The sequence below is a fragment of the Uloborus diversus genome, chromosome 10, assembly GCF_026930045.1.
Source record: "Uloborus diversus isolate 005 chromosome 10, Udiv.v.3.1, whole genome shotgun sequence".
Lineage (NCBI taxonomy): Eukaryota > Metazoa > Arthropoda > Arachnida > Araneae > Uloboridae > Uloborus > Uloborus diversus.
In genome coordinates, this window is record NC_072740.1 from 128,531,915 (window position 1) to 128,557,971 (window position 26,057).

At 34.7% G+C, this 26,057-nt stretch overlaps 1 protein-coding gene across 1 annotated transcript in view; it reads right to left on the bottom strand.

Moving 5' to 3' along the window:
- Window positions 1–412: 412 nt before the first annotated feature.
- The window catches only part of LOC129230973 (uncharacterized), a 141,509-nt gene continuing 115,864 nt past the window's right edge, over window positions 413–26,057 (bottom strand). The window contains exons 6-16 of the mRNA XM_054865211.1: window positions 25,286–25,372; window positions 25,064–25,201; window positions 21,474–21,534; window positions 20,465–20,516; window positions 19,458–19,554; window positions 19,296–19,376; window positions 15,760–15,952; window positions 11,708–11,801; window positions 11,468–11,629; window positions 7,351–7,597; window positions 413–655 (exon numbers count right to left, since the gene is read on the bottom strand). Of these exons, the coding sequence (XP_054721186.1) occupies window positions 506–655; window positions 7,351–7,597; window positions 11,468–11,629; window positions 11,708–11,801; window positions 15,760–15,952; window positions 19,296–19,376; window positions 19,458–19,554; window positions 20,465–20,516; window positions 21,474–21,534; window positions 25,064–25,201; window positions 25,286–25,372 (1,362 nt within the window). The 3' untranslated portion in view covers window positions 413–505. The remainder of the gene's footprint in view (window positions 656–7,350; window positions 7,598–11,467; window positions 11,630–11,707; window positions 11,802–15,759; window positions 15,953–19,295; window positions 19,377–19,457; window positions 19,555–20,464; window positions 20,517–21,473; window positions 21,535–25,063; window positions 25,202–25,285; window positions 25,373–26,057) is intronic.

Below are 26,057 nucleotides of genomic sequence, written 5' to 3' on the forward strand. Positions count from 1 at the left end.
CTTTTGTGTAATGTGTTGTTTCATTAGATCTTATGAAATTCAGCAGGAAGTTACGTTTTTATTTCCTCCACTCTATTGCAATTACGTAGAGTATGTATTTCGAATCGGCTTGTCAAGGTCAAATAACTTTAACGCTCCTTCCCTTTTTCCTTTTCTGGTTGTCATGGTCACGGCACTATGAGCTTTTTCCCTGCTTTGCTTCCTCAACATATAAAACTTTGTGTTGCTGAAGCAGCGTCCGGAAAAATGTTCATACTGCAGTAGCCTTGACAACAAGAGGAAAAGGGTAGGGAGTTCGAAAGTTTTTTGTTCTTGACACACCCATTCTAAATACATAAAACTATTTTTTGCAACCCTCATGTACTTGAAACTTCATTTTGTACAAACAATAGCAGCTTTACAAATTCAAGAATACGAACAAAAATAATTTATTTCTTGTTTACAGTCAGCATTTGCATTATTACAATCAATAAATTGTCGAAGTATACATAATGACGATGTGTTTTCAAATGCATAATACAAATTTCTTCAATGATGCAACACGGTCTTTACTATATTCATCATAATTTATACAAACTTGAGGAAATTCCTTCATACTTGCAAATTTGCAAGCTCCAATATAAGAACAGTGGTACCTATATTTTGAAGCAAAAACCTGTTGCAGAGAAGAAAGATTAGATTAGTTTGTTCTACAGTGAAACCTCTGCATAACAATAAACTTACATACTGTGTATAACAATAACCCTATTAGGTAATAGGGCGGTAACTTACTGAATATACCATGCCTTGCCTTCAATCTTCGAGTTGAACCGAACCATTGCTTCGGTCACTCGTCTGGTCAGTGCTAATTCTATATTAGCTACCAGTTTGTTTGGCACTCTTCGCTTCCTTTAGAGGTTTTCCACCTCCAGCTCAGTTAGTCCTATGCCGGGCTGATGAGTGCTAATAAGCACGAAACTGCAGTCCTCGGCTGGAATTGACTGAGCTGGCGGTTTATTTCATGTATTTCTTCCTTAGCCCTGGCTATAGGGCGGTAACTTACTGAATATAACAATAAACTTGTCTATAACGATATTTTCCTTAGTCACAGCAGAATGCCATTAAAAATAATCAAACTGTCTCTAACGATATCCTGTCCATAACAATATTTTTTTTAGGTTGCAACAGTATCGTTGCAGATAGGTTTTACTGTATAATGAAAAAATATATAAGTTTTCGTGTTTTCAAATTCTATGCGTTTTTCACGTAAAATAATTAGCAGTTATTTTATCAGAAGTGTCGCGTATTGTTGTTAATAAATTTCCTGAAAATGCGCTACGTTGGACCTACCTACGAAAAACCAGAAGAAGTCAAGCTAAAAGGTAGATGTTGTAGGAGAAAAGTAATACTCCAAAGTGAATCTTGGAGACCTCCCCCCTCTCAACCACAACACCATTTATAATTTTCATATTTACTAACGTAAATGTGAAAATTCTAAATTATTAATATACACCGATATAAAGCAATTAATGTGTCTTAAGTATGATTAATAGTGGAATGTGAATTGCATATAAAATAAAAAGAAACTGAAAATAAGTTACGTTCTTTATGAGAAGTAAAATACATTGGTGGAAAAAATTAGACTCAAAATTTTTTTATTTTGTTTTAATCGTAACTTTACTGAGTTGAACCTTTTTTTTCTTTCCATTAAAATAAAGATAAATAATGGTGAGAATAATTCTACACTCGGCATGACTCATCAATTATATTAAAAACTTAAAGCAAATAAAAAATGTGCATCCTTAATATTTAATCATTACAGGAAAACCTAGACAGAGTTATTAACTCAAAGGTAAAAAATCCTGAATAGGAGTAAAGCTTTGTTCAAATAAGACAATTTAAAGCCCAAATTCGAAACAATGTTGCCATTAAGGATCGTTTGTTGCTTTATTTTTCAAAATTAATAACAAACATTAAAATACACTTCTTGACAAAATTATGAACTAAAAAAAAAGTAACTTTTTTTTTACTCATAACTTAATCCAATTAAGTTTTATTTTGATTTGAGTAAGGATGAATTATTGACAAAATAGTCCTAAATCCAGTAAAACTCATAAATTTAATAAAAGAATTAATATTATTTAATAAATGGGCAACTTGAATATCATTGCGTGAAACGTGGTTAAAAGTATAAAGTCAAAGGTAAAAATTCCTGGATTACAGTAAAATTTTACCCAAATGAGTCTATTTGAACCCTTGCCTAATAGTACGCTTTCTGCCAAGGGACGCCACGTTTCCCTCACTCCCAGCTGCATCGAATTCTTTCAAATCCATATGATACTATGTTCCGCCCCCCCCCCCCCCACACACACACCACAAGCTGACCTTAAGCCGTCTTGGCGAGAAATTTGTATCCGTTCCTTGAATTTCCAGCGGCATCCTTGGATCAGCTGTACCTTGGACAGTATAATCGATCTTGAAACTTAACCTTTTATTTCAAAATCATCAAATTTCAGACCATTTGATGAAGCAAGTTGATTAGATTTCATGGGTTTTTGACCTGAATCTGAAACTACAGGATCATAATTAGCAATGTTTCAAAGTTATTGGCTTAATTTTTTTTTCTTTGAAAATTATCAACTTTTAAGATAGTTTCATTAATAGAAAAGATGATCAGGTCCCATGGTTTGTAACCTGGACCTTAAACTAACCATATGAAAATAAATTTACAGCTGTGTTTAAAAGTTATAGACTCGTGGCTTGCAGAGTAATTGATCTTGGAACTTGCACCCCCCCCCCCTTTTTTTCTTTGAGAATCGCCAACTTTGAGATCGTTTAAGGGGACACACTGAACCTTGAAAACAAACTTTTTTAATTATTGATGGATTTGCATGAAATTTTAACCATATACTTTAAACACTAGTACAAGCTTAATTATAAAATTTCATTTAAAAATTTTAATTAGAAGACCAATTATTTAAAAAAAATGTAAATAACCTTAACAATAATTAACAAAACTTTGAAAAGTCCCTTGCGTAATTATTTTGATTTCACAACACTGAAACTTATTATAAGTCATTCTCTGTACTATAATAAATAAAACAAAACTCAAAGTTGTCCTCATACTCAAATAAATTAAAAAAATAAAAATTTCAAAAATTTGACAAAAATTTCTTCCTTTTGAACGTCCAGTGTAAAAGAAAAAGAAGTAACCCATATTGTGTTACGTTTCTCTGAGTACTATAATATGGTATCTAGTTATTTCTATAGATATTTTCAAGATTCACTCATGCTTTAGCAAATATCCGGACAGAAAGAAGCCAACAAAAGCAAAGAATATAGCATTTCCAATTGACCTTCGCCCCCCCCCCCCCCAATTTTTTTATCCTAATATTTTTTACCTGGTATTAAGTTGTATTCATATTTAAAAAAAAAAATTGCAATGGTCACTCATTCCTTCAAAAGCAAAATGATTATATAGCTCATAATTTTAAACTTTGACCTCTACTCAAGGACACAAGAATCAGATTTAAGAAAAAAGAAGACTTCACTTTTTCTCTTCATAAGCATGTATCACATCTTAACATTTTTACGAAAGTTGTCGACATCAAGATCAACTATCCAAAAAACCATCTCTAAAAATGGCTCTTGAAACCATAGGAAACAACATTCATAGACAAGGGACTGTAAGCAAACGTGATACCCATTTTGAGCACAGTTTTACTGACGAATTTTCATGCAAAATAGTGAATACTACTTTCTGATATTTAATCTGATACTAACTCCTCTGCTATCTCACGCAACTTTAATTTACGATCGGTGAAAACAATTTTATGAACTCATTTTGATGAAGAATAATGCATCCAAGAGAAAGGTACATTTGTGATTTGTGAAGTCATCAGAAATTCTTATGGGGAAAAATGCGAAACAGCTTTTAAGAGCTTCACTAAAGTCCGTTAACCCCGTTCGAACCCAGCGGCACGCCGGTGTGACAGAACGATTCCTCTCTTGTTTTCCCAGCGGCACGTTACCGTGACGCTCTCTTTAGCCTTGGTTTCCTAGGAGCAAACACGCCGATCGTCTGCGTCGCTCCTCGCCGAGGCGAAAACTTGATTCTTCTGCGCATGCGCGCCCAAGCTAAATCGACGTCGTGAATGGCCACGCCGGAATCCACTTGACTTTGATTTCAGCGTCACGGCGAGGAGCAACGTCGTAGATCGGCGATTCGCTAGGAAACTAGGGCTTTATCGACGCTTACATCCTAACGGCACGTGAGCGCGTTTTCAGAACGGAACGATTTATTTGAATTTTTAAATGATAATAGATGGCGCTAAATGGTTGTAACTTTCATCATACTCGAGTCACATGGCATTTGACCTTCATGTACAGGCGTTAGTTTTAGTTTTCGCACTGTCTGATAGGGTAGGAGGATAGATTTATTAATGTAAACAAACCGGGAATTCTGGCTCTTTAAACTGACAGTTTAAAAGGACGCCAGCGCGTTTGTTTATTGCTTTGCTTTTTTTCGAATGCAATAATGAAATAACTATATCTAGCTGATTAATACATGAGAGGGGAAGGTAATTGAATATTTATCAAAGTGCTTAGCAGAGGTCTGAGGATTTATGGCTCTTTAGAAGCGCACTCTTGATTTGGAAGTACATGTTAATTTCGGTTTCTTTTCTGCTTTCGCTTCTTTCTTATTCATTTCTTTCATTTGCCGAACTTCGATTATTGAATCCAGATGGCTAAGATGGGAGAGAAGGGGTTCTTCAGGGTGTATTTTGTGGGATTTTTGAGGCATGTGCAAGAGATGTAGTTAAATTTTCTTATTCATGGCTAAAAGACCGAGATATTTAACGGAGAGTGAAATTAGTAAAAATTATGAATGAAAGTGATTCCGAAACTAGCGAAGATAGTGACTGTGATATAGAAAATTATAGTGGTTCAGAAGGTTCATCTTCCTCAGAAACTGAAGGATATAGATTATGATGAAGCAGGTTTGCAAGCGATGCTTGCTCTGAGCCTGCCACTAATTCGTCTTCAGAGATAAAACAAATTCTGCAAATTGCCTTTTCGGTGAGAACTGGACCAAATTTTACCACTGCGCAGTCAGTGACTGAACTGGATTGTTTTAACCTTTTATTTGATGAGAGACTTTTAGATGTCATCGTCAATGAAACAAATGCTTTTGCTCAGAAAATAATCGAGAAAAACAAAGTGAATCTGAACCCTCAACTAGCTGTCTTATCAAGCCTTTTCAGAACATAACAGTGGATGAACTTATGATATTTCTTTCATTAGTAATTCTAATGAGTATCATCCGAAAACACTTAAAAATGCATTTTTCTACAAATACAATGCTTTTAACACCATTTTTTAGCATGGCTATGGCAAAAAACAGATTCCTAGACATTTTGAGATTCCTGCATTTCAATTCCGCTACCGGAACGAAAAAAACTGGAGAAAATCAAGCTAGTACTAACTGCACTAATAGAAAATTTGAAGCCTGAAAGAAACATATGCATTGATGAAACTCTGGTTGGAAAGGACGTTTAAGTTTTCGTCAGTATATATCATCTAAAAGAGCGAGATATGGAATAAAAATATATAAATTGTGTGAATCGCAGACAGGATACATATGGAACTGTTGTGTTTACACTGGAAAGGATACTGAGATCATTCAGACCGCAGGTCTCTATGGTGAGAGAGAGTTGTGAAAACACTTTTGTCAGATCTGTCGGGAAAAGGATACAACTTATATTTAGACAGATTTTTTGTATTCCCCAAACCTTGCTTCGTATCTGCATGAAAACAACACAAACATGTGTGGGACTGTCATGCGAAACAGAAAAGGAATGCCGAAAATCATTCCTGATGTAAAAAAAAATGAAACTGTTGTGATGCAGAAAAATTGTGAGAATTTATTTGCATTTAAGGGCAAATAGAAAACTGTTTTAATGCTGTCAACTGCTCATGACAATGTTATTGTGCCAGTCGGCAAGAAAGACAGAAAGACTGGAGAGGACATTTCGAAGCCATTGTGTGTTGTTGAATACAATCAAAACATGGGAGGCGTTGACTGTGGTGATTCAGTCATTCACCATTATCCTGCTTTCAGAAAAACAGTTAAATGGTATAAAAAACTGTTTTTTGGATTTTTAGATATGGCACTTCTAAATGCAAACATTATATACTCGAAAGTAAAAGGAGAAAAACTATCAGCTTTGGAATTCAGAAGTAGAATTGTTCATCAAATAACTGATAAGTTTAGCAAACCGAAGACTCATAAGATAGCTCCAAAATCACCGGACACTCAACCTTTCCGATTATCCGGTAGACATTTTCCGAAAATTTACATTGATGGAAAAGGTAACAAAGCTAGAAGACGATGCGTCGTTTGCGCAAAAAACAAAAAGTCAAGGCAAACTTCGTACTATGAGTGTAAAATATGCAACGTAGGACTGTGTGTCGATCCTTGTTTTGAACTATACCCCACGCAGCAGAATTTTAAAAATTAAGTTCATAAAGACTAGTAAAGCACAGGTTTTTTTCATTCTGATTTTAATGGTATTTGTTTATTTGCGTATCGTATCCTTTATTTTTGTGTGCATAAAGAAGGTTAGTGTTTTGCATATTTAATTCTTTTACTTTAATGTTATATCTTGGATGTTAATAAATATTAAGTAGTTATACATTATTTACATATCCTATAAACTTGGAGTCTTTATATTGAAATTCTGATTTTATATGATTTTTTGGTAAAATTAGGCTTCACAGCTCAAAATGCGTGGGCCCGTGGCGACGTTCCATTGCGGAGCGTTCGATCCGTGAGTGCGTTTTGTTTTCCGCGCGCTGGTCCTCAAGGGGTTAAGTAAACTATAATTAGCTGCGAAGCCAGATTATCTCTGAAGCGTTAGTTAATTACCAGAAATCTTAATGGTGCCGTAGTAAAAACGACATGACCTAGACTAGCAATCCTTATACATAGAGCTTGAGCTATAGTTGGGGCAAGCCTAACCGATCAGCATTGCAATGCTGTGACTAGGATTTGCGTAGCCTTCACAATGCGGCCAGATTAGGTTTGCCATGACTGTAGAAGCGTATTTGATCTGAGAGATTTGTATGTCAAACGTGTTGGTCTTTTCTACAAAAATATGCGATATGGGACTTTCTCGTATATACTTTTCTATATTTTGAGATTACCTTTAAATGGTTATTGAAATCATAACTACGAGCGAATTAAATAATTTTGAAAATAAAGTACAAAATAATGCATGACAGTGTATAAAAGGATTGAATGTAATAAATATAAAATTATCTTTTATAATATAACAGACTTAACAAAATTATTTAAACTAATTGACTTACTTTTGGCATGACTTTAGTTTTGCTCAGCTTTGATACCTCTTTACTTAGCCTTTCAACAAAACCAGGCAACATGGTTACGCCTCCGCTTACATAGATACTTTCAGCAATTCTTTTGCGAGCGTCAACACTTGTAGCTTGTATTGCTTTTTGCACTAATTGATGTATTCCTTGATTGTCAAGACCCCAAAGCTCAGGCTTAAATAAACCTTCTGGTATCTTGAAGCGGGCATCATCCAGGGATATTTCCCTTAAGAAAAAAAAATATATATATATATATATTAATGTGGTATTACATACAGCTTGCATCATGATGTTTTGACAACTCAAAACGAATTAAAAGAGTCCCAGGATGGATTAACATGGAGCAGTCTTAACTGTAGAGGTTACACGTAGGAAGTTCCAAAAGCTCAGGGAATGGTTTCCAATGACAACCAAAGCAAGTTGAACAGAAATTGAATGTGTGTGTGTGTGAGATTTGCATTTTATCGTCTCTCTCCTCAATGTTAATATTTTCATCCATGTCATGGGATTTCGCCCAGATGATTTTGTTATAAGCTAGCTCTTCGACGATGTGAGAAACATGACTTTTCACAACCAACGCTGTAACGTTAAGCTTTCTCAGCCTTTGGTTAAAACACCTTCAGAAAATTTAGATTTAACTTTTTTTATGATGGTTCCAAGATGGTGAGAGTCAAGGTATATGAATGAACGAATGGTATATGCAGATGGGGCTTACGTTTCAAAGACGGACATGAATCCCTTTCTGAAGATGAGTGTTCCAGCCAGACTGCAGCTTCGCTGACCAAGGAAATGCTAAGTTGGTGTCCCAAAAGCAACAAACTTCACAAAGACTGTTGCGAAACCTTTGACCATTCGCTAAACGAAGATGCCAGAGTATTTCAACGAAGAATCTTAACAGGCATTTAGTGTCTCAATTTTATCTGCGTCTTTTCTTTTAACAATACGCTCATCTTCAAATGATTCTTATCCACCTTTAAAACGCTGATACCACTCGTTTACCTTCGATCTCGTAACCGTGGACTCACTGTACACCTTCATAGCATCTTCAAAAGTTTCTGAAGCTGTTTTAACTATACGTTGAAAATTAATGTTACAGAATTGGTCTTGGAAAGCCATTCTCACATCGACGAAGAACTTTGACTTGCTTACAATAAAATGGTCTGCGTGCGCAAATGTATATTTTGCATGGGCTTACAGCCATGTTTAGCTGATTTATTTATTTATTTTTTTTTTGGATAAATGTTTATTATAATTATCGCGTTTTTTAAGAAAAAACACATGAAGGGAAGTAAAAAACACAGTTGCGTGTTTAGCTTGATCGATAAAAAAAATGTTTCCGAGAATTCCCCCCCCCCCTATTCTTTTTTTGAGGGAGTAGAGAAGACAATCGAAAGGAATTATGATTAATTGAATGAGAAATACATGAGTTTTCACTGCACTGAAGTCTTTAATTAATCGTAAGGACAGATGTCTAATTTGTATCCCCTTTTACCGTTCAAGGGGAAACCAGTTTTGACCTGTCAAAAACGTGTGCACGGCATTTTTTTCAAACGCATTTTTCTCGAAACAACTTTTTTCAACTGGTGTGCATTCTTATCTAGCTCAAAGAATTTTTGACCAATCGTTCTGAAAATTTGTGTGAATATTCTATATTCAATTATACTCTATGCGAACCTAACTCTTTGATGATTTTATAAATAAAAATATTTTTTATTGCAAGAAGTGTGAAAAATATGGTAGAAAAACATATCATAGTAATCAAACACCGCAAAAACGTGCAATTTTCAATTTTTTAAATCACAATTAAGTTCATTTTCTAGGAGGGTACACTATGACCAAAAATTTTCAAAAATTCACATTTTTACGGATTTCTCGAGAGATAAATAACAAATTGCTTTGTAATTTTTTCACATAAAAAATATACTTCAGCTGCCATTTTCTAACAAAAATAAAGTCTACTCTTTATTTAGGGGACGAGCAACAAATTGAGGGAACGGAAAAAGGTTTTTGATCATTTTTCATTGTAAATAGCTGAGAATAAGCTATAAATTTCAGAAATGAGTTATAAAAATAGCAAGAATTTATTTTTATATTTTCGTGAAAGTATCTCATATACCCACGGAGATATAAGCATTTCTTTCATAAATGAAAATTTGTTTTGAAGATTTTCGGCTCATATAACGCAGAGTTTTCTATCAAACGATACTAAACTTTCAGAATATTTGACAGCATGTTAGAGAAACATAATAATGAAATTGTAAGTTAAAGTATTGAAAGTTTGAGAAAATATGAACATTTAAAGCAATTAATTTTTCCCTGCGCATGCTCGAAAGATAGAAATTTATAATTTTTATAATCCAAAGCTCAGATATATCCCACAACTCATAAAATAGTTACACCTCAATATCTTTAAAATTTAGAAAGTTATCAGCGATCTAATGAGCAGAATTTCTATAATTCTTGGATAGGCGACGAATGGTAAGGGGTCGTTCGCAAACTGGCAAGACTTCCTGTTTTCGTTGCAGAGTGATTCATGATAAGTACGGATTGTTTGCGAATGATCCCTCACGATTCGTCGTCTAGCCAAGAACTATTAAAATTCGACTCATTAGATAGCTGATCACTTTTACATTTTAAAGTTATCAAGTTGGAATTTTTTGATGAGTTGTAGAATATAACTGGGCTTCCGATTATGAAGTCTATAAATTGCTATCTTTCGCGCATGAGCAGTGAAAAATTAATTGCTTTAAACGTTCATATTTCATTCAATTTTTAATATTTTATCTTAAAATTTTCTCTAATATGCTGTCAAATATTCTGAAAGTTTAATAGCGTTTGACGGAAATTCCTCGTGATATGAGCGGAAAACCTTCAAAAACAATTTGTATTTTCGAAAGAAATGCTTATATCTCCGTAGGCATAAGAGGTACTTTCACGAAAATATAAAAATAAACTTAGATAGGTTTTTAACTTATTTCTGAAATTTATAGCTTATTCCCAGCTATTTACAATGAAGGATGATCAAAAACCTTTTTTTGATTCCTCAATTTGTTGCTCGTCACCTAAATGTAGAGTAGACTTAATTTTTGTTGAAAATGTCAGCTGGAGTATACTTTTTATGTGAAAAAATTACAGAGCAATTGGTCGTTTATTTCTAGAGAAATTCGTAAAAAATGGGAATTTTTGAAAGGGTCCCAATACTTTTGGTCACATAGTGTATGTTTCTTATGAGAAAGAATAAATGTAATGATTATGGGTAAAAATTGTGGCTTCGTCCCAGCAACAAGCTCAGATGGCGAACGCCCATTGATAGAAACTTCTATCTCCACTAATTCTGGTGGAAATGACTTCACAAATTACAAGGTGTACTTCAAAAGATGAATAAAATATCCTCCAAGTTAAAAGAAATTCTGATTAATGCTTTCTTGTTGAAAAAAATCACGAAAAACACTAAAATTTCGGCCTCCTAAACCGGTTTCCCCCTTATTTCAATTCTACATTATTTTCCCAAGTTTTAAAACACATTTGTTAAACAAAAAAATGACTCATATTACAAATAAATTTTAAAAGTATTTTGTTATTTTCAATTTATTCATATACTTCCAATAATGCCAGTAAAACATGATTTGTCGCCTACGCCGGCTAGGTTCGTTGACTCATATAATGATGATGTCATGTGAGGCAGTGAGAAGCAAAGGGATGAATGTGGACATTTTCAAGTTTTGAGTAAAACGCGTTTAAAGATAACATGCTACATAGGCTTTCATTAAATTTTTTTTTCTCAATCATGCTGTATAGTAGAAACTACCAGGGCTACTAGTACCATCTCTTGCCCCAAGACAGAGAAGAGGTTCACCTACCATATGTACTGGTTATCTCCAAATTTTTAATTTTGCCACTTACATCCCTTTGCTTCTCACTGCCTCATGTATTTGAAGTCAATTGAGATTAGTGAGAAATTGAAGGTGTCGTCAGGTTGGCTCCCTTTTTGACAAGAAATCGCCAATTGTTGTCAAGTCAGCGACTTTTCGAACCTTCTCGGTCATCACTCACGTGACCACGGTTGAATTTTAATATATTTAAAACATGTACTTACAGCATTGCACTGTCTTTTCCAAATTGCGGAAGAGCAATAGATTTTTTAATCACATCTGTATTTCCAGTTGAAAGTTGCACTTCTGTGTCAAAATCTTGAGCTACATATGCAGCGTTTTCCATGATATACTGAACCATAAAAGAATCTATCTCACTTGAAAGACTGAAATTTTTGTAACAAAAATGTATGAATATGCGATGAAACATACAGCATTTAATAATTTATTGTGAATTTTTATACCTCAAATGTTTTGAAGCTAACGCGTGCTTCATGTGATGTATTATTCTTTGACCTCCATATGGCAATTTTGTTACTCCATTCTCCACAATAAAACCTATTGAAAAATAAAATTTAATGAAATGCTGAAGGAGTTTGAATAAACAAAGACACATTCTTACAGTACAGTGCCGACGAAAAAAATCGTTACATTTGGTTAGCAATTAAAAACTTTACACGCAAACTTCTTGTCATGATTTTACTTGGCTTGCGCTCTACTGATTTGGCCGAATACGAAATATTCGGCCCCAATCTGGTCGAATATTCGCCATCGTCATAGGAATCTAGCATCTGTGATCCACTAGCCTAGGCTGAACTCGATCGTAACAGTTTCCTTTAAGTTACTTCATTTACACTGGTGGACAAAATTAAGAGATGGAAGGTATTTCTCGGAAAATATCACATAAAATCTGAATATTTGGTTGCCATGGTGTTGTTTCGAATCTGTCCCACTATTTTTGAACTGATTCCACAATGTCTAGAAGACTACACTGTTATAACCAGAGGTTCCAGACGAGTGAATATATTCCCCCTAAGGTGAAAGCATGAGGCCCAAGGGTGCAATACTAGCCAGGAAGTAGAGCAGGGGTGCGAAAACAGCAGACAATCGTAGACAGGGGTGCCAAAACAGCAAGCAATCGCAAAATGACTTGCTAGCGCATGCGCTTCCGGCATATATTCACCATTCAACCACTTCAATATGGCGGACGAATGATAGGTTGCATCTAAGCGTGGCTTCTATGTCTTTCACATTGAATGAAGTACACTATTGGATTAAATCTCAACTTTTCTAGGATAATTCTTTAAAATAACAAGTACAGCTTTTGATCACTTCGTAGCTTTTAGGGCTTTCAAACATAGTTAAAAGTACGTTTAATGCTTTTTAGTTACCGTTAGTCCGTTACGATATCGTAGTACCGTTAGTTGTTGATTTTCAGTTGACCGTTACTGTCGTGAAATTTCCATCATTAAAAACGCTACTAAATATATCTATCATTATTTTCTTGAGTACTCGATAAGCAACATTTAATCACCAAAATAATAACCGCAATTTATCACTAATCAACAAGTGAGAACCTAAATAAAATGATTCTTGTGCTTCGTAGATTACTACACAACAGCGAGTGCAAAAAATAAAAAGGAAATCTCTCTCCGTCTAGCTTTTTTTTTTCTTTTTCGTTCAAGTGTTTGAATCATTTCCTGTTAGCGTATAATGTTTCGTTAGCGTTAGGAATTTCTTATTTCTTTAGGTTTTTCAACTGTCGAAAAATTTCATATGCATTTTATTTTATTGTTACTCTTGATTGAAATTTTTAACGTTCGAGAAAGGATTTTGTTTTTCCGTGACTTTAATATCCCAGAATATTTTTGGCTCTTCATGTAAATAATTCCATAAGTACATCTACTCTTTACTTTCGGTGCGGTTATTTCTCACAAATAATCATTAACTTAACTATGATTATTGAAATAATTACTCGTCTTTAACTTTAAATATATTTGTGACAATTCTTGGATATTAAATAAAGTCTGTAGATATTTATTGTTTTATTCATTTTTAATATTACTTTGCAAAAAAAAAAAAAAAAAAACTTATCAGTACGCAGAGTTTTTTCACAAGTTTTTTTTACCGCCCCGAGAGCTATTATAATAATTATTATTTATTTTTTAGAAAAGGATAAAAATTTCACAGGTCTGCAATGTTTTTCATTTGCTTTTACCGACCCGTGGGTCAAAAGAGGTTGAGAAACACTGATGTAGAGAACGATCAGATGAATTAAAGCAATGAGCACTCCTTAACTATGTTGAAAACTCTGAAATATGATCAAATGCTGTAATTACAAGTTTTAATCATTTCCAGTACTGAATTCATGCAATGTGAAAAGTGTGCAAAACGTAGACTATCATGAATCAAAACAAAACTATTAAAAAAAAAAAAACACAATTATATTCAAAAAAAGCACACAATACGGGGGAGGGGGGGGAGGAGGATCTACAGTAAGGGTGCCATTTCTCTCTCCGTAGGTTCATTCTTTTCACCCCGGCTGCCTACTTTTTGAAAGGTGCCTGTTTTTCACCCTAGTTAGAGGTGCAATTTCGGCTCCGTATTGGGTGCCGCTGGTGAACAAGCGTTTCACCCCTGAAAGGTGCCGAATGCAACCTGTAGTTTTAACAGTGTAGGTCAAGGTTGTCCGAGAGCAACAACGTCCAACGATCGAAGACCAGTATTTGTTACTTACAGCCAAGCGCCAAAGGACGTCTACAGCGACACAACTGTCTAGGGACCTCGCTGCTAGCACAGGAACATTAGTTTCAAGGAAGACAGTTGCCAGGAGGCCTGCCATTTGCACCCCACTCACTCACTCCCACAAAAGAGAGCGTGTATAATGGTGCAGACAGCAGCAAAACTGGACGCAATGGGCTAATGTTCGTTTTACAGATGCATCCAAATTCAGTCTACAACCCGATTCTCGGCAAATATTCATATGGAGGGAACCTGGAACTCGATACCATCCCAGTAACATCATGGAAAGGGACCATTATGCTGGTGGAGGAGTGATGATTTGGGCAAGAATCATGCAAGATACTCGCACACCTCTCCATGTATTTGACACTGGTTCCGTGAATGCCCAGAGGTACAGGGAGGAGATCCTACAACCCTATGTGCTTCTTTTCAGGGGTGCTGTTGGTCCTGAATTCGTTTTTATGAACGTAATGCTACACAGGGCCACATAGAGCAGCCCTGGTTGAGGAATATCTGGAAAGCGAAGATATTCATTGAATGGATTGGTCATTCAGATCTCCTGACTTTAACCCCATTGAACATGCTTGGGATGCTCTTGGGAGGGTTATTGCGATGCGCCAACCCCCATCAAGAACCATTCCGGAGTTAAAAACTGCTCTGGTGGAAGAGTGGGAGGGTCTTCCACAAGCACTCCTTAACTTTCTTATTAACAGCATGTATGCTCATTGTGCATGCTGTCTATCTGTCAGAGATGACCACACACCATACAAACCTCACTTTCATCGCCCTCTTTCATCATGAAGTTCAGATCACATTGGATTGTTGGCAATAACTCTTGCCAATGAATGACATTTGAATTTTTGCTTTACACACGTTTTGTCATACAATAAGTTACATCCATTTCAAATTTCATTTATTTTTGTCCAGTATTTCTCGAGATATTTAGGAAAATGCCTTCCATCTCTTAATTTTTGTCCACCAGTTTAGTTCAGCCTTTTACTTGCTGGAGTGACATGTTGAGATCCATGGTTGCGTCATATCTTCGAAGGCTACGTAAAGCTCCCATTCAGCAAGAAAAGGCATTATCGCGAATGTTTTGTACAGACCAGATTTTCAGAGGAACATAGTAAATCACTACATTTTCGTTGCTAGCTGGTAACTTGATTATAATTTATATTATTTCAACGATAATTCCAATTCATTCTATATCTAGATCTTTCTTTGAGTCACTAATTCTAAAAAAAAAACTTAAGTTAATGATTTTTTACGACCCTTCCTTGCAAAATAATACATGTATTAAATGTTCGAGAAGGGATTTCTCGTCTTACTAGAAAATCGCCGTAATTTAATAACTACGATTTAATCTTCTGAATGCTTTTTTTAAAGCAAAGTCGCTTCAAAGTACGTATATTTTTCAATGCATATTTTTAAGCCTTATAAAACATACTACTTATAATAAATATTATTTACACAAGTTCAGTTAAAATTACGTTTTATGAAACATCTCAATACTAAATAAGTTCAAGGCCATTTCCTTTTTCGCTTAATTTCTACCAAACTCGAGTTTCTTTACAATTTTTCTTCCAGATTTTTGAGCAACAAACATTACACTGTGCAAGAGATTCTTTCCTGATTTGAAAAAAGAGGAATGTGGCTTGTGAAAAGTTATTAATCTAAATACTTCAGAAAATATGTTATTGGTCTTCAAATTATAAAATAGCGGGTAAAGGGTTTGAATGTGAGTTTAAAAATTATGCACAACTTTTTTACGTACCATCAACTACTGGTAAGATATCCACTCGATTTCCAACATCAACTATCACTGCTGTGCTTACATCATGAGCATATAACGTAAGAAGTGCTTGATTTGTTAAGCTGACGGCTTTAACTTTTAAATCTTCCAATAGAAGTTTTATTAAAGCATTCTGAGTGTCAGCGTTTATACTTCGTGGTAAGCAAAGCTGAACCTATAAAAAATTATTGGTTTGTGAATAAAATAAAAAGCTAAATTTTGAAAAAAGTTTAGTTATAAGAGATATTTCTATACTATAACATTTTCTCATTTGAAGGAGTGAGTGGAAGATGGTTTTATGTCACATTTGTTTAAAATTTGGTATGATGCAGTAGATAGTACTGTTTTACGGAAAGAGCACTACCTGATCATCTCAAAATGTAAACAAAAGTCACATAGTCCTCTCTCTCTCTCTACCTCTTAATCTTTCAATTGTAGTATATTTGGCAAATAGCTTTATAACGGAAGTTTAAGACTGATATCCAAGACACAGTGTTATAAAGCTGTAAACACCTTTATACTTCTATTTAAGCAAAAACAACAGTAGGGGAGACCGGGGCACGTTTACGAGGATTTTTTCAATGAATTTTCTAAATTTTTTGTTTTAACTTTTGAAATTTTAGACATTGAGGTTTTATAAAGCAGTTAATGTAGTCAAAACTAGTATATTCAGTTGTTGATCAGTTTGTGTTTTTATTCGTTAAAAAAGTTATTTTTGAGTCCAAGTCGATTGCATAAACTTGCCCCGGACACAGGCCACGTTTAAGCATATTTATTTTGACGCCTAACGTGGTTCCGTTAGTGTTTTGAACACAATTTCTTACCATCGTTAAAATAAAGAAAGTTTCTTACACACTGAATAGTGTATAAAGTAAAAGTTGAATGGGTATGAAGACAGCATTACATGATTCTATAAGATACGAATTTGTAACTCAATAAAAAATTAAATGATGATTTTCAAAACCAAATAGCCAGATAATACCAAAAAGATTTGAGACAGTTATGAGTGAAAAAAGCGTCAGGGCACGTTTAGAAGTAAGAAAGAATAAGAACGTGCGTTAAGGTGCTCAGACCAACGCGTAAACTTGCCTTGTCGCCAAGCTTGGATTTATTTTTAATTTGCGAAAAAAATTAATAACATTTCAGTTCATACAAATACAATTCTCAGAAAAGGATAAAATTCTGCTAATTTTTATATATTTGTTCTTTCTTAACTAAGTATTATTTATTCTCAATAAGCTTCCAAACGTTCAACTCAAAATTTACTCAACTTGGTAGAAAATAGATTATTCTTTCTGCATGCTAGATGATGTTTTAAAAACTTATGAGGATATTTGCTAGGAAGCAGTATCAATCTTATGACTGTTGGCTCCCCAGTTATAATTCCTTTTGAAAAAAGGGCACTGCGTAAACGTGGCCCGGTCTACCCTACATTAGTGCTGAAGACATAAGCGGTTTTAAAGAAATGTTATTGAAGCAAATTTTTAAAAACGATTACAAGTACATTCATACATATAGGGTGGTTCAAAAGATATGTCCCCTATGTATGAAGCCCTAGCAGTCTATCCGTAGAATCAATTTAATTAAAATTCTATCCATGGTTGTTTGAAGGTATGCGCTAGAGATAGTGATGATTTAAAATACCGCAGTGATTGTAGTTGCGATTACAGTGAGATAATTTTGAAATTTTGGAAACGGTATCACCGACTTTTTACAAGCGCAAATTTATCAGCGTATTGAAAGCTCGCAAGCGCCGTTGAAACGATTGGCGTGAGACGGAAATTGCTAATTGGGACATGCGAGAACCGGGCTGAAGATACACTCTTTCCACACAGCTTCTTTCAGGCTTTTTCAACAAATAATTATTTGCACGTAGTGTTCAGAGATAGAGACTTCTACTACTGTCTAACTCTATGAATTATGCAAAGTTAGTCAAAGTTCCTCCTCTTTCGTGTTGTCATTGGTCCTTTATAATACTCTTTTTTGCAAGTGTTTCACGCCGGCAATTTCCATCCCACGCCAATCGTTCCAACACCATTTTTTTACACTCCTCAATTGATCAAGGAAAAATTGTATGTTGCCATTTAAAAATTATCTCACTTTAATTGTAACCGCAGGTGCTGCGTTGTTTAAAATCACCATAATCTCCAGCGTAAATTTTTAAACAACCAAATGCGAAATTTAGGCTCGATTGGTTCAGTGGATAAGTCACTAGGGCTTCGTATAAAAGTTTATTTTGGACACTTGTATGCTGCCGTGATAAGCACAAAAGTCGTATTTGCACTTTTTATCAAAAGTGAAACACGGTCACCAAGTGGTTCTTTGTCACATATTTTACCTAAATACAATGTTTTATGGGGTCAACGGGAAATATTTTTTTCAAAAAAATCTGTAAATGTTGCATCTGAATCAAATACATATAGGCGCAAAACTTTATATATAAGCGGCAATTTCTCATTTTTAACTAGGCTGGAGATAACGACTTCTGTGCTGATTATGGCAGTATAGCTGTAACTGCAATTGTGTAGTAATTAGTAGGTGATGTTGATTCATTTCCTAATAGGCAATCTAAGGGCAGTACTCCGAAAAGAAAAAAAAAAAAAAACATTCCACTTCAGATCGAAGACATAACTTCTCCCTCAGTCTCCGTTAGAATAATTTCTACATAGCCGTTTGAGGGAGGAGTTATGACGTCAATCCGAAGCAGCATGATTCCGTGCGGGTGCCAGAATACGTACCAAAATCTCCAACTACGCATCTGCAGATGAGTATAATAAAGATTTCATTGATTTAGATCATCACTGTTATATGAATAGTAAAAATATCTCTTGTTCTGATACTAACCAGGAAACCATACGATAGAGTAATAATGAAAAAAAATCAAAATAAGTAGCGATCGAAAGAGTAGTGAAACATACTTCTGGACGCATAAATTATTTTCCCTCATGTCCCTGATATCGAAATATATGGTATTAAAGGCTGCCCAAATTTTACGAAAAGTCAAAAAATTTAGCTTGTTTCGGAGAGTAATGGAAGACATCTTTCACACGTTTTACAGATGCATGTCCTACTACATGCAGATGGTAAAGTCCTGTAGTATTTTCAATTCCTCGAAAACTCGTTAAAATTGCAGCTTTTCTTAAAATTTCCGTAAATTTTAAGACCTTACATCTTGATAACGTTGACACGAAGTCAAAAAAATTTTGCGTCAAAAAATGTCCAAATATGCTCTTTCGAATGCGACCTATATCAATTTTTTTTTATTATTACACTATCCGTAAAGTTCATGATTGAAACAAATCAAGCTATACAAAAAAACTTTTTTTCTATTTCAGGAAAACATTGTCTATGAGTAATATTGCATGGCTTGTAAACAAAAGTAAAGAGCTAACATCTACCTGAGTACCAACAAAGAATCCGAACGGCATGTCTCAGGTTTTTTTCCTTTAAGACTGAGTACAATTTTACTCTTTTAGAATCGCTTAAAAATATTTTAATAATTTATGTTGCATACTTACACTATATTTTTCTGGATCTATACGAAGGTCCACAAATATTTTTTCGAATAATCCTCCTAGTACATCTATACCTATGGTATGCTGCAACAAGGAGAAAAATTTTCATTTTTAGGATACAAGCACTGTCATTTAGAGCGTTATCAATTTAAAATTTCAACTCACTTTACTAATTTTCTCCGGTGTCCTTACTGGGAATGATAGGTTCGAGTTTTTTCTCACTTCAGACTGAAGTGCCTCCATCCCATAGACACATTTTCCACTGTGACAAACTTTAAAGTCAATTTCAGGATAGTAGAAGAATGAAAGTACAATTAAATATGATATACAAATATTGTAGCTTTTATGAGCATCTTTTTCGTATACTAATGTTTTCTTTTATTGGGGAAAAAATAATAATGTAGTTAACATTGGCATGCGTGATTTGCAAAAACGTGAATGCTTTTTTTTTCCTGCTATAGTAGTAATGTTTTTAAAATTATAACAGTATTCAAATTTTGCTTCGAGAAATCGCAATTTAGTATTGCCAACGTTATACATTTACGATGATTTCAGCTCAAATACACATCTAGACAACTGGACCTGTGTCGGCTCGTGGACCATTTAAATGGAAGTTCAAAAAATAAATTCCGAGATTTAAAAATGAAGATGCAATTGAACATACAAGTTTTTTTTTTTTGGTATATATATTTTTAAATTTCTATTTATTTTGTTTATTTTTTAATTGAAATTTAATTATCTAATTCATTTAATGTTTTTATTTATTTATTTATTGAGGCAAATGATTCCATAATATTTTTATTGTTTGAGTAGTATGCATTTATCATGTTTTTTTCTAGTTCATAAAATTATTAGAGCGCTTAGCCTGTCTTCGCTTCGCTCTTATTACTTCTAAGCATTTTTTGTGATTTTTATGCATGAGAATTATAACAAGTGAAAAAGGAGGCACTATATGCCACCTAAAACGATTGATGTATCAATCGAATTCATTTACCATGCATTAAGCGTGCGGTAAAATTTAGCGGAGAGCCTAACATCAAAATATTTTAATAAGGAGCCAAATATGGAAATCTTCCTTAATCAGGACCGCGTCAAATTTGTGCGATCAGAATATATATACATATATACAGGGTTACTACAACAACTTCAACATAGGAAATAAGTTTACTTACGTTCTTTTGTCTTTAGCACATATTGTAGGAAAGAACAACTGCGGTAATGTAGCTGAAATATTTAAAAAAAATATTTGTTAAAAATATTTTAGAAGTGTTGATATACTTAGTGCATATACAGTGTAGGATTTTGTTTAGGAGGGGGCTGAGGACATAAAAATTTAATTTCGTCTTTGTTTCTTCATTTTTCATTGAAGTGAATGAAGGCATTCTTATCGAACAAGGCCTTCGCGGGGTTTAGAAAGTGGGGGAGAGGGGCGTTTGGCAACCAGCCTCTCAGTTTTCTTCAAACATATCTAGAGCGAGAAAAGTGAGTAAATCCAGCTTTTGGTTAAGAGAGGGAGGGTTATTGCTAGCATATTGCGTTCCATTAGCTTGAAAAGAGAATTAACACTATGAACCTTTAACCTAAAATTGCAATTGTAATATTCGTGAACAAAAAGTTGTTCGGGAGTGACCCCCCACCGAACATGTTTGAAATTGTAGCTCTACAAATGCTGTTTTGACTATCTCTGGGGATAGGAGGCTCCCCTCCTAGGGACTTTTATAAAAGTTTCATGCTCGGAACAAAAATTTTTCTAAATTGAAGTCCCGAAAACGAAGTTTTAGACAATCTTTAAATGAAGGTGGATGAGGAGGGAGGATTCAGAGTGCTCTCATTTCTCAAACATTGTCCTATAAATGCCATTTTTGCCAACGTTAAGAGAAGGGCTTAGTTTCAGAGACTCCCCCAAAGAAATATTTCGAAATTAAAGCCTTAAGAACAGAAGTTATTTTCGAGGACGAGGGGAAATAGCAATTAATCGGAGACTGTTCCCCGTAATTTGGTAGAAATTGAAGTCCTAAAAATACAATTGTAGGCTACTTTTGATGAAGTTAGGGAACAGAAAGGTTTTTTGGAGGAAAGCGTTTAAGGCCAATTATCTTAACGAAATTTCGGTCAAAACGGAAAGGGTATCTTTTTCTTGGGGGAAAAATTCTTTTGATGAAAAAGAAGTTGTATACTTACGCTGATCCATTAAAAGACCTGCTCGAGTAGAACAGCTTCCAAGATCTATTATAACGATATCCTGTAAATAAATTAAAAAAAAATTAACACATTATGAAAATCTCAGTAGCGCACTCACATATTCACACACATGTGAGTGAGTGTGTAGAGGGAAAGAGAGTTTAGATGTCCTAAACTACCATCATGTTGTGTTTTATTTAGCTCATCCCCCTAGTCTATTTAAACTAAACCAGGTTCAAGAGTGGCACCAATACAATGAAAGATGCACACACGGGTATTTGAGACAAAAAGTTGGCCAAAACTCGAAGTTGTCAACTTTACTAGTTATTGTCGGTCCTGCGTATTAAAACAGGTAAATAAACATGACAGTATGTTAAAGCGTTCTTTTTTTATTGAAACTAACCATAACGAGCTGATGTGTGCATCACATGACTTCCTTTTACTCCAATTCCATGTCATTTTCTCATTATTGGCAGTTTTAATATGATTCAACAGTTTACTCTCTAAATATCACCAACAGTGGCCAAATTAAAACCAGATTAAAAAAAAAAATTAAAAAAAAATCGCCAAATTTGTCGCCAAGTTGGCGACAAAACTTGGCGACAAAAAGACTGGCGATATATCGCCAAGTGTTTGTCAAATTATAACATCACTTGAGTTTACATCGAAATTAACAATGATTTCCTCCCAAAAAGGAAGGGGCAAAAGACCCCCTTTGGAGCATGAGAAAGGTGCACAACTAGACCCCACTAGGGGTCTATGCACCAAATTTCAACTTTTTAGGACATTCCGTTCTGGAGTTATACGACATACATAAACACATACGCACACACAGACGTCACGAGAAAACTCGTTGTAATTAACTTGGGGAACGTCAAAATGGATATTTTGGGTGTCCGTACGTTCCTAGGCACATATCCACGTGTGGTCGGGTTGAAAAAAACTCAATATTCATTTGGGGGTGAGCAAAATGGAAATTAAGGTCGATTTTTGGGTGAAAATTTTTACTTCCTTTTTTGTAAAAGGAAGTAAAAATTTAGCAGCAGTCGGAACTTAACACTTTCATGATTCGGTTGTTCTTGTTAGGGACATTAAAATTTTTCAATAAACCATCATTGTCTTATTTTTCGAGTTTAAAGTGATATTAGAAGAAACATTTACTATGGAAGGGCTCGAGCAAGGTTTTTACTCCATTATTCATCAATTTATTATGTATATATTTTTATTATTTCTTTTAATGTCTTTCTTCAAGTCTCACAAAGATTCATCCCCCCCCCCTTTTTTTTTCTTTTTTGTAAGTGAATGTTTTTATATATTCATCTCATGCGTACTACTTCTCAAAATTTCCTGTAATACTGTCTATTTTAACAATCTGCAGCAAAAGTTTGCACAGAAAAATAATAAAGCTATAAATAGAGCAGACTATTAATTTCATAAATTTTCATTTTTTCGGGTATTTTTGGGTTCACAAGTTTCAGTCATATGCATTAATTGAAAACAACTACAGGATATTATAAATTAGACTATAGAAAGGCAATTTGATGCTACGGACTTTCAAAGTCTGCCCCAAAAATAAAACGGGGTGATATTTTTCCACTTTCGGCATTTTCTTATAATATAATTTCAGCTAGTTTCATTTCTATTTGCTTGAACTTTGCAACACACAGCTTTTGTGTATTGTCTTTTTTATATTTTGAAGTTGCTTTTGAGTCGTACACACATGACTGAAGCGATAGAACCTAAAAGTAATCGACAAAGCTCAAAATTATGAAAATAATAATGTGCTCTATTTATAGCTTTATTATTTTTTCGGGCGAATTCGGGCAAACTTTTGCTGCAGACTATCAAAGTAGACATTCTAAAGTAACATAGGGTATAACTTAGAAGTAGTAAAAATGAGTACAAAGTGTTTAAAACCATTCATTTACATAAAAAATTTGAAAAAATTGGATAGCATTTTTGTGAGGCTTCAAGATTTGCATTTGAAAAAATACTAACAGTCTTAAAAAGTAAAAATTGATTAATAATAGACTTCAAACCTTCCCCAAGCCAAACCATAATAATTTTTTCTTCTAACAGTTTTAACTCGAAAACTAAGACTGTGAAGGTTTAATGAAAATCTCGAATGTAGTAAACAAAGACAAACGAATCATCAAAGTGCTAAGTTCCGATTGATGGCAAATTTTTATGGATAGTTTCAATGAAAAAAGAACACTTCCACATAATGGCATGTTTATCCACCTGTTTTGAAACTTAAGGCCGACACCAATCGGTAAAGTTGATATTTCGACTTTTGGCCAGCTTTTTGGCTCAAATACCCCTCTGTGCGATGACTGAACAGCGATAGACAGCATACATTTTCACATTTCCAGCAAAAGTTTAACTTCCTATGCGGCTAATCTTAAGTTTAGACAGAGTGGTCTGTAAAGTAAGAAAAAACAACGTCAAAAAAAGCACAAATTGCATATTACTGCACACACGTGTTTCGGCGTTACAAGGAAGAGTGGTCTGTACTAGTCTCGGACTGGTGCACTGCAAGTCCAGTGCATTCAGCGGCATACCACGCATATCTGGGCGGAGTCTTCCAAGTGATTTATTTTAGCCAAACGCTAGGAATGGATTTTGGATGTTTGTAGGGCGGTGGAAGGGGAAGCGGGATCTTTCTCTTCAACCGGGTCAGCAGCAACTTCATTTCCGTAAACTCCCAACATTCGACGGATTCCACTTAAACATACAGTAGCGCTCTGTGTTTATACAACCCATTTATGAATGATATCTTTCCCCAACTTATCCAGGATATTAGGCTAATTTTTAGAGTAATAGATGGAGCTTTTGCTATCTGTCAAGATCCAAATGATATCCACGTCAGCATCCAAAGCAGAGTTAACGCCTCTTTGATAGCAATAAGTTCCCACAGAGTGAAATAACTGAACTGTGATCAGGGTTTCTAAAACTATCTATTCGGGGCCTCCGTGGCTCTGTGGTAGAAGCTTCGTCTTCTAAGCCAGAGATCGTGGGTTCGATTCCCGCCGGTGCCTGGGTGTTATTTCCCTCTCTTGTGCTGTAAATCTTTCCTGTGTGTGTCCGGAGGCAAGGCGCGTGACACACAGTCCTCTATGTACGTGAAGCTGTTTAGCTTCTAAAATAAATAAATAAACTATTTATTTCCCCGTACTTGTTTTTATAAGAACACCGATGCCCGTTTTTTTCCGTGTAAGATCGGCTTCCATCAGTGTAGAGCATTGAGAAGAGATAAAATGGAAGGAGCGAAGATTTTCATTCGTGAAGGAGACTCCGTCACGTGGTATATTTTAAAGAAAAGCAAAGGAAGAATCCGGTTTCTTTTGCTACTTTTATGCAAAACATGTCAACCATTCATCGTGTTGAGTCTCGTGACTGAAGTATTTGCAAAAGCTTTTGCTTAGCCAATGACTTTTTCTTGACTTGTTCCCTCCATTTGCTAATGCCCTGCCGCCCTGCTCCCAGTTCCCCCTGGACATAGTCCGTTACATCCTCTTTGCTGCGACAGCGATAGATATATGCTACACACACAAAAATGTTTTGCATTGTTGATTTTGTTGTAAATTTACCTGATGACATTTCAATGGATAATGTACCAGTTTGATACATTCAAACTGCCATCGCTGAAACGAGCGAAGTTCTACCTCTTCTTTCATCCTAATCATGTCTTCAAGCTCTTCGAACCGGAAGTACAAACATCTTCCCATCTGTAAAGGGAAGAACATTTTATACTTTGTATTATTAATAAGCTGTCTCTTGGAAACTTTTTCAAAATTTGAGCAAGTACTTACTTTATTATCAAGCACTAGAGTATTTTTTTCATCAACGTAGACTTCTGTATAAATAAGCGGAATAGAGCATAGGATTTCATCAGAGTCCTGGAATTTAAAAATGAACAAAACCTATTAGTCTAAATAAAAAATTATCTCACAATCGTTAGAAATAGCAATACACAGCAGAAAATTTTCTTTTCATGTAATCAAGTGATATGTGACCGCTTACACGTTTACCGGTTTAAAACAAAGTAATTTCTATTAGTGGAACATTCTATGTAAATTAATGATGTTTGAAAAACATTGCGTTAGTGAGTCAGTGTTGTGAAAAGCCTAACTAGTTTAATATGCTATACCAGAAAACTTGATATTTCTATTATTTTTACAGTAAATACCCAAAATTTAGTTGAACTTCATAATTCACTATAAATTTATTACTTTTTCCGATGGTTCCACTACAGTCATAAAATTATAAAACCATTTTTTGCTACTTGTAAAGTAGGAATAAATGACAAAAAAACTGTACTGAGGACATAAATAATAACTAAATTGTAAAAACCTGTCTCGGGGGCTTACAACCTTTTCATCAGTTCAAAAAATTGTGATTTTCGGAGTCTAAGAAATCTTCTTCGGATATCTTACGAATCGAACGCGCCAGCCATTAGCAGCTCATAGACCGGTAGCTGTTAAGTCAACGTTTTATCAGTACTCGGTTTTTCTAAGGCCCCTATAGTGGATATAAATGCTCAGTAATCTTTGCTAACATGTTGCAGTGTTCTACGGAATGTCT